At 54.2% G+C, this 12,129-nt stretch overlaps 1 protein-coding gene across 4 annotated transcripts in view; it reads right to left on the reverse strand.

Annotated features, from left to right (window-relative positions):
• The window catches only part of U2SURP (U2 snRNP associated SURP domain containing), a 93,576-nt gene that overhangs the window by 49,061 nt on the left and 32,386 nt on the right, over positions 1-12,129 (reverse strand). For 3 of the 4 annotated variants that reach the window (XM_075570092.1, XM_075570091.1, XM_075570090.1), the window contains exon 1: positions 433-545. The exons of the other annotated variant lie outside the window; for it this stretch is intronic. In XM_075570092.1, the coding sequence (XP_075426207.1) occupies positions 433-477 (45 nt within the window). In that variant the 5' untranslated portion in view covers positions 478-545. Of the gene's footprint in view, positions 1-432; positions 546-12,129 lie in introns of those variants that run through there. 4 annotated transcript variants of the gene reach the window in all.

Raw genomic sequence — 12,129 nt, forward strand, 5'->3', positions numbered from 1 at the left:
ATTATATTAAGTACTTTGACATGTATCCGGTTTTACATTACAATACTCTTGTGGCCAACAAGTTACATTTGTACCGACCCGGCCCCCTCAGAGAACAGGTTTAAGTTCCCATCCATAAGCACGCAGCAGAACACCTCTGGGGTTAGGTTGCCGTCCCACCGTTGTGGGGTTAGCCGGAAGGGGTGTCCCAGCCCGGCGGGGGGGATCGCAGGCCGGCGGGGGAGGGGGTGAGTCCCAGGCCGAGCCGGCGGAGGCCTCAGTGAGGTGGAGCCTCGGCGTGACCAGGCCTCACCGCCTGCGCACCTCACACACTCCCCGCCGCACAGGCCTCCCCCTCACCCGGGACTCTACCACCGGCCTCGCGCATCCCGCCAACACTACCCCCGCGCCGCGGAAAACCAGGGCTGCATGCGCCCCATCACCCAGCCTCACCTTAGCTCCCGCTTTCTGCGAACCGCCAGACATCTTGTCCGCCATCTTGCGTCTCTTTTCCCCCTCCACCCCCGCCTCCTCCGGACCAGCCAATCGATAACCGAGTCACTGAGAGACGGAAAAAAGGGGAGGGACCCGAAGGCAGCAGGACGGGGAATCGATAACAGAGCTACCAATCCGATCCGTCGCGTTGACGCGAGATGTTTTGTTTTTTTACCTTACGTCATTGGTGACGTAATTTCGGCGGATGTTGTTACGTCAGTGCGAATTTTTACGTCATAACTACAATTAAAAAAAACAGTATTCATTTAAAAACCTATGTGCATTATTATTATTAATTTTTTTTTTTAAAGTAAAATATTTACTTTTTAAATAACCCCAGTGTAGGCTGCGCTTATAGTACCGGCGACAGAGGCGCGACAGCGACACTGACAACACGCTACGGTCGCTGGAAAAATCAAATTGAAGTGACTTCCAGAAATCGCGTCCAATCCGTCGCTCCTACGATAAGCGTACGCAACGGCTTCAGTACATTTGTTTTGAAGCGACGTCGCTGTCGCTGGCACTATAAGCGCATTTTAAGCCAGGGGGCAGCCATCTTTTTTTTTCAGCCAGCAAAGTGGAATCTCAACCCATAAAATAAAAAGAACGTTACACGCGCAGAGACGCAAACCTCCCAAGAACCCAAACCTGGGAGATACGGGGGTTCTGCACCTCAGAAAATAGCAAAATAATGTTTTTAACTTTATTGCGGAAGGACTTAGATTGTAAGCTCTTGGGGAGAGTGTCTTCCTTTACCTTATGTTGCCATTTATACCTATTGCACTTTTCCCAATCGTTTGTCATTTATTTACCTGACGGTAATGGTGGCGCTATATGAATACAATTATACATATGTAACCTCCCTACCCGGCTTCTAGGAAGATTACATCGGTGTGTGTGTGATTTTATATATATATACACACACGGGATATATATACACACACACACACACCTGGGATACCTTGACTCAGGCTGGATTGAGGTAGCAAGGTTGTAGAATAAGGCTACGTCCATAGAGGGGGGAGCCGCGCTGAGCCGTGCGGACGCTGAGACTCATCTGCGCAATCAGGAGCGATTGCATGAACTAGCAGATGAGCCAGCGTGCGCGATCGGGAGATGGGGGGAGGCGGGGCACTGACGACACTGGGCCAATAGCCCGTGAAGCACCAACATCAACGTCACAGCGCCATGAAGTTGACGCTGCTTTGCTCTGATTGGAGGTTTTCACCCGACAGTGTGCTCAAAAACAGGTTCTGCTGTCGGCTGAAAATCCCAGCGCCTCAGCACGCCTGCGGACGCTCATGGAAGCCCGCTCTCAAGACATCCTCATTGAGGATGACGGGGCTCATCTATGGACTCAGCCTAATGGGCGTCGGGAACCTTTGTACTACAACAGCTAGGGTGACCATACTTTCCCCCGGGACAAATTTTGCATGAGTGGATGGCAACTTGCCGTCCGCACATGCGCACGAGTGCCAATCGTGCATGCGTGGCCTGCATGGGGGGGGGGGGGGGAACGGACATTTTTAAAACATTCGGGACCCGGGACAAACTCCAAAAAAGCAAGACATCTGGTCACTCTAACAACAGCCATTTATTCGTGTTCCCATGGACAGGGGCCGCTCACACACATATTAACAACATTGTACTGGTTTTTATAATAGACATACATGAATACTATTCTGGAACCAGGGCCACGTGTAGGATGTGGATGAGGCGAGATAGGTTAGCTCGTCCTCCTTTGAAAGCACACCAAGTCCTGTTATATTTTCTTAACATTATTGGGAAAGCATCAGACATATAAAGGCACTTGTAGATGGTATGGTGGGGTGAGAGAGTGCTTCTCTAAGGTGAAGGTGCTTTGTAGTTAGAGGAAGGTAAAAATGGAATGACCTTGCCAGAGGGTAGACGCATAAGAGGTTCTCACTCAGCCTGCTTAGGTTGGAAAGGAAGTATGTCACAATTGTCACACAGGAATAGCCTGAGGACCAAACTACCTGTGAATACAGACAGGGGAGTATGGAAAAGTAAATTTTAACTTGGAGGACTAGAGATGTTGCTACTAGTAGACTGGAGAGAGGAAAGTATCATAAATGTATCAATTCCCACATGCACTGGGAGTTACAGATGCAGGGAAAGCATACAACCAAATAAAGGGCTAGCAGGCAGAGCTGCAAAGGGGGTGGGGGTGAAACAGAAATGAACAATCCTGTTCCAGGACAAATACGGTTCTTCCATCAGTGCTTTGATTTTTTTTATCCCCACCCAGTTCCTTGAAAAACAAATAAAAAACAAGTTAAAAAAAAAAGAGAGCAGAGGTATTATTAAAATATAAAATAAGGAAAACACAGTCGTGAATTCACAAGTTTATTACCAAAAAAAGTGTTTCCCCCGACAGAAAGCTGGATATCCACCTCTATAATATTGTTTAATATATAATAAATATTTCTGAGTTCACTGTATGTCTGCGTCCCTAGCGGCAATCTCATTGGTCCCTTGGCCTGCCCGCCCCCGCACCTCTCATTGGCCTGAGGCGGAGTGACGGGCCAAAGGACACACACACACACACACACACACACACACACACACACACACACACACACACACCACCCCCCCCCTCCTCTCCCGGTGCCCCTCACTCTCTCCCCCCTCCCCACCTCACCCAAATCCCCACGCTCTGCAACATCCCCAGCCGCACCATCACCCTCACCGTGCGCAGCGGAGAGCAGCAAACTACAGCCTCCTCCTTCCTCGCGGCGCGGCCCGGGCCTCCTGCTCTCCCCCTCACGTGCGCCGCTCCCGGAGGAAGCGCGGACCGGGCCTCCTGCACTCCCCCTCATGTGCGCCGCTCCCGGAGGAAGCGCGGACCGGGCCTCCTGCACTCCCCCTCACGTGCGCTGCTACCGGAGAGGGGAAGCGCAGCCCGGGCCTCCCGCCTCAGATCCACGTGGGAGCGGCCGGACGAGTGAGTGAGCGGCCTTCACCTCCCCTCACCCCCCTTCACCTCCCCTCACCCCCCTTCACCTCCCCTCACCCCCCTTCACCTCCCCTTCACCTCCCCTCACCCACCCCTCACCTCCCCTCCACCCCCTCCCCCCTCCACCCCCTCCCCCCTCCACCCCCCCGGCGCCGCTACAGTCAGCGGGGGAGCGAGCGCCCGGGACACAGCGGGGAAGCGGCCACAACAAGCTGCCTCCCGCCTCAGATCCACGTGGGACCTGCCGGACGGGTGAGTGAGCGGCCTTCACCTACCCTCACCCCCCTTCACCCAACCCTCACCCCCCTTCACCCAACCCTCACCCCCCTTCACCCAACCCTCACCCCCCTTCACCTCCCCTCACCCACCCCTCACCCACCATCACCTCCCCTCACACACCCCTCACCCACCCCTCCCCTCACTCCACTTCCCTCCACCCCCCTTCACCTCCCTTCACCCCCCTTCACCCCCCTTCCACCCCCCCTCCACCTCCCCTCCACCCCCCCCTTCACCTCCCCTTCACCTCCCCTCCACCCCCCCCTTCACCTCCCCTCCACCCCCCCTTCACCTCCCCTCCACCCCCCCTTCCCCTCCCCTCCACCCCCCCTTCCCCCCACCACCTCCTCCCCTCCCCCCTTCCCCCCACCACCTCCTCCTCCCCCCCTCCTTCACCTCCCCTCCACCCCCCCCTTCACCTCCCCTTCACCCCCCTCCACCCCCACCTTCACCCCCCTCCACCCCCACCTTCACCCCCCTCCACCCCCACCTTCACCCCCCTCCACCCCCACCTTCACCCCACCTTCACCTTCCCTTCACTCCCCCCTTACAACCTCCCACCACCTCCCCCCTCCTCACCACCTCCCCCCACCTTCACACCACCTCCCCCCACCTTCACACCACCTCCCCCCACCTTCACACCACCTCCCCCCACCTTCCCACCACCTCCCCCCACCTTCCCACCACCTCCCCCCCTTCCCACCACCTCCCCCCACTTCCCACCACCTCCCCCTCCTTCCCACCACCTCCCCCCCTTCCCACCACCTCCCCCCACTTCCCACCACACCCCCCCTTCCCACCACCTCCCCCTCCTTCCCACCACCTCCCCCTCCTTCCCACCACCTCCCCCCCCCTTCCCACCACCTCCCCCCCCCTTCCCACCCTCCCCCTCCCTTCCCACCCTCCCCCTCCCACCTCCCCCCCCTTCCCCCCCTCCCCCTCCCACCTCCCCCCCCCTTCCCACCACCCCCCTCCTTCCGCCCCCTTCAAACCACCTCCCTCCTTCCACCCCCTTCCCACCACCTCCCACCACCTCCCACACTTCCCCCCTCCTCCCCCCCACCACCTCCCCCCCACCACCTCCCCCCCTTCCCCACCACCTCCCCCCCTTCCCCACCACCTCCCCCCCCCTTCCCAACCACCCCCCCCCCTTCCCACCTCCTCCCCCCCCCCTTCCCACCTCCTCTTCCCCCCCCCTTCCCACCTCCTCTCCCCCCCTTCCCACCTCCTCTCCCCCCCTTCCCACCTCCTCTCCCCCCCTTCCCACCTCCTCTCCCCCCCTTCCCACCTCCTCTCCCCCCTTCCCACCTCCTCTCCCCCCCTTCCCACCTCCTCTCCCCCCCTTCCCACCTCCTCTCCCCCCCCTTCCCACCTCCTCTCCCCCCCCTTCCCACCTCCTCTCCCCCCCCCTTCCCACCTCCTCTCCCCCCCCTTCCCACCTCCTCTCCCCCCCCCTTCCCACCTCCTCTCCCCCCCCCCTTCCCACCTCCTCTCCCCCCCCCCCTTCCCACCTCCTCTCCCCCCCCTTCCCACCTCCTCTCCCCCCCCCTTCCCACCTCCTCTCCCCCCCCCTTCCCACCTCCTCTCCCCCCCCTTCCCACCTCCTCTCCCCCCCCTTCCCACCTCCTCTCCCCCCCCTTCCCACCTCCTCTCCCCCCCCTTCCCACCTCCTCTCCCCCCCCTTCCCACCTCCTCTCCCCCCCCTTCCCACCTCCTCTCCCCCCCCCTTCCCACCTCCTCTCCCCCCCCCCTTCCCACCTCCTCTCCCCCCCCCTTCCCACCTCCTCTCCCCCCCCCTTCCCACCTCCTCTCCCCCCCCCTTCCCACCTCCTCTCCCCCCCCTTCCCACCTCCTCTCCCCCCCCTTCCCACCTCCTCTCCCCCCCCCCCTTCCCACCTCCTCTCCCCCCCCCCCCTTCCCACCTCCTCTCCCCCCCCCCCCTTCCCACCTCCTCTCCCCCCCCCCCTTCCCACCTCCTCTCCCCCCCCCTTCCCACCTCCTCTCCCCCCCCCTTCCCACCTCCTCTCCCCCCCCCCCCTTCCCACCTCCCCCCCCCTTCCCACCTCCCCCCCCCTTCCCACCTCCCCCCCCCCTTCCCACCTCCCCCCCCCTTCCCACCTCCCCCCCCCTTCCCACCTCCCCCCCCCCTTCCCACCTCCCCCCCCCTTCCCACCTCCCCCCCCCTTCCCACCTCCCCCCCCCCTTCCCACCTCCCCCCCCCTTCCCACCTCCTCCCCCCCCCCCTTCCCACCTCCTCCCCCCCCCCCCTTCCCACCTCCTCCCCCCCCCCTTCCCACCTCCTCCCCCCCCCTTCCCACCTCCTCCCCCCCCCCTTCCCACCTCCTCCTCCCCCCCCTTCCCACCTCCTCCCCCCCCCCTTCCCACCTCCTCCTCCCCCCCCCTTCCCACCTCCTCCCCCCCCTTCCCACCTCATTGGTCCCTTGGCCCGCCCCCGCACACAGGGGCACAAACACACACACACACACACAAGGACACACACACACACACACACACACACACACACACACACGTAGACACACACACACACACTTATACACACACACATACAATGTATACACACAAACATGTATACACACACACAAACATGTATACACGTGTATACACACACGTGTATACACACACACATGTATACACACACACAATGTATACACACACACAATGTATACACACACACGTGTATACACACACACGTGTATACACACACACGTGTATACACACACACGTGTATACACACACACGTGTGTACACATACACACACGTGTATACACACACACACATACAATGTATACACACAAACATGTATACACACACACACATGTATACACACACACGTACACATACACACACATGTATACACACACACACACACACACATACAATGTATACACACACACACACACGTATACACACATTATCCCCAGCACCACCACATCAGCACACCGGTATCCCATGCCCCCCCCAGCACACTGGCATTCTCGGCTCCCCGCCATTCCCAGCCCCCATCAACACCATCAGCACTCACACATCGGCACCTTTGCACCTCCCCCATCGGCACACCCACATCCGCACCCCCACATCAGCACCAAACCCTCCCAAATCAGCACACCGATACAATCACCATAAGTACAGCCACAACAGCACTACCACCGCACATGGGCCGCGTGGACCACTCCCCACCCAAATGCCACACCCACACCACACACACACACACACACACACACGTAGACACACACACACACACGTAGACACACACACATACACGTAGACACACACACACACGTAGACACACACACACACACACGTAGACACACACACACACACACACGTAGACACACACACACACGTAGACACACACACACACACACGTAGACACAAACACACACGTATACACAAACACACACACGTATACACAGACACACACACACATACACGCACGTAGACACACACACGTACACGTAGACACACACACGTACACGTAGACACACACACGTACACGTAGACACACACATGGACACGTAGACACACACATGGACACGTAGACACACACATGGACACGTAGACACACACACACACATGGACACGTACACACACACACACACACGGACACGTACACACACACACATGGAGACATACACACACACACATATGGAGACATACACACACGTATACACTCACACACGTATACACTCACACGTATACACACACATAATGTATACACACACATGTATACACACACACATGTATACACACACACATGTATACACACACACATGTATACACACACACACACTTATACACACACACATACAATGTATACACACAAACATGTATACACACACAAACATGTATACACGTGTATACACACACGTGTATACACACACACATGTATACACACACACAATGTATACACACACACAGTGTATACACACACACGTGTATACACACACGTGTATACACACACACACACGTGTATACACACACACGTGTATACACACACACGTGTATACACACACACGTGTATACACACACACGTACACATACACACACATGTGTATACACACACACACATACAATGTATACACACAAACATGTATACACACACACATGTATACACACACACATGTATACACACACACGTACACATACACACACATGTATACACACACACACACACACACACACACACATACAATGTATACACACACACACACGTATACACACATTATCCCCAGCACCACCACATCAGCACACCGGTATCCCATGCCCCCCCAGCACACTGGCATTCTCGGCTCCCCGCCATTCCCAGCCCCCATCAACACCATCAGCACTCACACATCGGCACCTTTGCACCTCCCCCACCGGCACACCCACATCCGCACCCCCACATCAGCACCAAACCCTCCCAAATCAGCACACCGATACAATCACCATAAGTACAGCCACAACAGCACTACCACCGCACATGGGCCGCGTGGACCACTCCCCACCCAAATGCCACACCCACACCACAAACATCCCGGGCAACGCCGGGGCTCTCAGCTAGTATATAATAAATCGAGGTTTTAGCCGCTGGGGGCAACTTCTAGCTCACTTCTGTATTTTCTTTATTTAAGATAAGTTGGACGGATTTTCACCGCCATTTTTTAGCCGCAATCGACGAAACGGTGCAAACCTGTAGCCCGCCTCGCCGCTTATTTATATGATTGGGAGAGAAGGGGGGCTAAAATATAGCACAGTTTTGTGGATCAGTGCGCAAGGTGCTCCAATTTACCGTCGGGATAATAAAAGAAAACCAAGAAAAAGACACAATAAATTAGAATAAGAAAGGAGGGTCTTTGTTAAATGTAGCCTTTGTGCATAATTTCCCCCCAAATGTTTCCAGCGGTCTTATTAGGGAAAATATTCTTATAAAGATCACAGAATCCCTCCAAAGTCTTTGGTTTCCATGGAAACATTAAAAAAAAAAGCTAGAAAAATATTCTACTTGTCTGATTTGTTTTTTGTATTGTATGTCTTTATTTATATAGCGCCAAAAGTGTACTCAGCGCTTCATTCTTAAAAATGGCAACAATGATCTCCTCTATTTTTACGGCTGCAAGATGCTCACTTGCAGCGGCCTGGAAACAGATAAAAGCACCCTCTAAAAGCACAGACGTTAAGAGAGTAAATACAGTTATGACCATGGAAAGGCTCACTGCTATGCTCAGGCAGAAAACACCCCAGTTTTACAAGATCTGGGAACCGTGGCTTGGGTCCCGGGGACCAGCTTTTTATAGACCCACACTCTGAGCTGCGCGTCGGCCGGGTGGATGGAGACGGGGAGGAGATGTCACCCCTCGCCTCACCCCTCTCCCGCCCCCCCCCTTCTCCCCCCCACCCCTCCCCCTGTCCATACCTTTCCCTTCCTCCTCTCTGTTTGTCCCCCCCCCCACCCATTTCCTTCTCCCCCTTCTGTCCCTTTCCCTGATCTAAATCTCAAAAATGGAAAATGGTTTATTGGACTCGATTTCTGTATAATTTAGTAATGTGCCTATGACTCCACTGTCTCTGTTTTTTTTTTCTACGACTCCAATAAAGAAAAAAAGATTGGGAGGAAAAAAATGGCAACAATCCTGATGCACACAACACAAAGATTCTGTAGGACCTGGGGCCCCCGTCTGGTGAGATAGAGAAAAAAATGCTAAGGCGGAAGTTCTCCCTTGTCATCAAAACCCATTGTATAAAATGACATAAAACATCAAAATGAAAATGGTACAGTGCTCCATGTTTTGGATTTTACATTTCATATTTACATGATATGATTTTTTTTTACTATATTGCTTGGCAAATTGTAATGTAGCCCCGGTCACCCGTGGCCCCTTTCTTACCTCCGCTGCGGCAGGGGGATGTTGCTGGGGAGGGCGACGGGCTCGCCGGCGGCTCCCTTCGCAGGGCGCCGCCATATTGGAGTGCGCGCGCATTGCGAAGGTTCGCGCATGCACGAAGAAGGTCGTGATGGCCATTGTTGAGTCGCACATGCACAGTGTGATTGGCGCACGCGGCGGCAATACAGCAGAGGTCCATCAGGGACTACAACACCCAGCAGCCTCTGGGACTGCTACCCACATGACGCCAGGGAGCCAATGGCGTAACTGAATCCCCTGGGAGTAAGAGATAGATATTTGCGCGCTGGCAGTGCAGAGGTAGAGTCGGGATCCGGACAGAGAGGGTGCAGGTAGGGTCCAGGGAGCAGTGCTCCTTTGGACTAGGCCAGATACCCCCCAAGGTCCCAGATAGATCCCCTGAGCCCCAGTAGATATTGTGAACATTGCATACTGCTAGCACGGTTCAGGCAACAAGAGGTTAATCAGCATACAAGGCAAGGCAAGGATTCAGGAACAAGGATGTGGCAAGGCACGGCGTCACAATGACTATGCTCAACAAGGAATGGTATAATGAGGATGTGATAGGGTGAATGAACGTCACCAGCCATATACCTGGCAAACCTATGTTTAGGCTTGCAGTGCAGCAGTGACGAGGTTAAGTTTCAGTTGAGAAGGGCTGCTTAATTATGCTGACCCCAGCTGCATAATCAAGGTGTTTTAAAACCCCCAGGCTGTACACACAAGCAGGCTAGCTGGTCAGGAGACAGGACTGAACTACTGAAGAAATTACTGCTATAAGGTCTGTTTTCAAAGTACATGTATGATGAACTGTCTGTGTCCTGCATGCTGAAGAGAAGCTGCCTTGTTTTCTATGCTGAAGAGAAGCTATTTTGTTTTTGTCTGCTGAAGAGAAGCTATTTTGTTTTTGTATGCTGAAGAGAAGCTATTTTGTTTTTGTGTGCTGTATGTTTTAAAGGCTCAATAAATAAGCCTTATCAAGAGAACCCGTGTGTGTGGTTGCATGTACCCTGCAACATATGGTGTCAGAAGTGGGATGATTTTGAGAGGCCCCTGCAGTTGAAGGGCCACACACACACTGTGGCAGGATGGCCTGTAGCCGAGGTCAGGGAACAGTCCACACGTGTAGTTTCAGGATAATGAAAACGTTCAGTGGCTTTATTTCTCCACAGCATAACATAACAACATGTGGGTACACTGTTCTTTTAAACACCAAAATAAATCCTGCTCCACATTGGGAGAACTGACTAACACACCAGGCCTATCTAGCAGGCTGGCTGGCTAAACCATTTACCAAACCATAAGTGTATATTAAGCAGTCAGGAAAACAAATGAACAATTCTTACTTTGGTTGGAAGAGTTAGTTTGGTGAATCCGTCTGGATAGCAGCTCACATAGCAGCGTGCTCTGGTCTAAGGCAGCCAGCTACTGCCAGTAACAACATCCTTTTATACCTTGCTGGCTATCAGGTGTCAGCTTACATCCTGATTACCTAGCTTCCTCCTGAGTTAACCTTCTGAGTGCTGGATGAAGCACTCAGACATATGTTTCCCAGGCATAACTTATAGGGGTTGACTTCACCCTGTCACATACCTCCCCTGTTTGTGTGTGGCGAGTGTCCCACACGGCTGAAGCCCGACCCTCCACTCCTTCTCTTGACAAAAAAATCGGCATTTCCATGGTCCTTTCCAGGTTTATGCTGTATATCAAAAGAGAAGGGTTGGAGGGCCATATACCACCTGGTCAACCTTGAGTTTGTGTCCTTCATGGTGTTTAACCATTTCAAGGGCGCATGGTCAGTGACCAGGGTGAAGTGTACTCCGGCGACATAATGTCTCAAGGCCTCAATTGCCCATTTTACAACGAGGCACTCCTTCTCAATGACGGAATACCTCACTTCCCTTGGGAACAGCTTCCGGCTGATGAACAGTATGGGGTGTTCAACACCATCAAATTGCTGGGACAGCACTGCTCGCAGTCCTACCTCTGAGGCATCCGTCTGGATGATGAAGGGCTCTTTAAAATCTGGGCTCCGAAGAGCGGGGCCCTCTTACAGACACTTTTTTAGCATGTCAAAGGCGTCTTGGCACTCCCAAGACCATTTAACTTGGGTCGGGGCACTCTTTTTTGTCAGATCTGTTAGGGGTGCAGAAATTTCAGAAAAATTGGGGATAAACCACCTGTAATACCCTGCTAACCCCAAAAGGGAGCGGACCTGTGACTTTGTCTGTGGGGTGGGGACTTCCTTTATGGCGGCCACCTTGCTAGCTAGTGGCCTTACTATCTATCCCCCAACGGCATAGCCCAAGTATTTTGTAGTGGATTTACCCAGGGCACATTTTTTTGGATTTGCAGTGAGCCCTGCTTCTCTTAAGGACGTTAGGACTGCCCTTAACCTTTTTATATGAGACTGCCAGTGTCTGCTATAGATGACAATGTCATCCAAGTAGGCCGCGGAATATGCCCTATGGGGTCGTAGTACCTTGTCCATTGATCTTT

The sequence above is a fragment of the Ascaphus truei genome, chromosome 14, assembly GCF_040206685.1.
Source record: "Ascaphus truei isolate aAscTru1 chromosome 14, aAscTru1.hap1, whole genome shotgun sequence".
In the NCBI taxonomy this organism is placed as follows: Eukaryota; Metazoa; Chordata; class Amphibia; order Anura; family Ascaphidae; genus Ascaphus; species Ascaphus truei.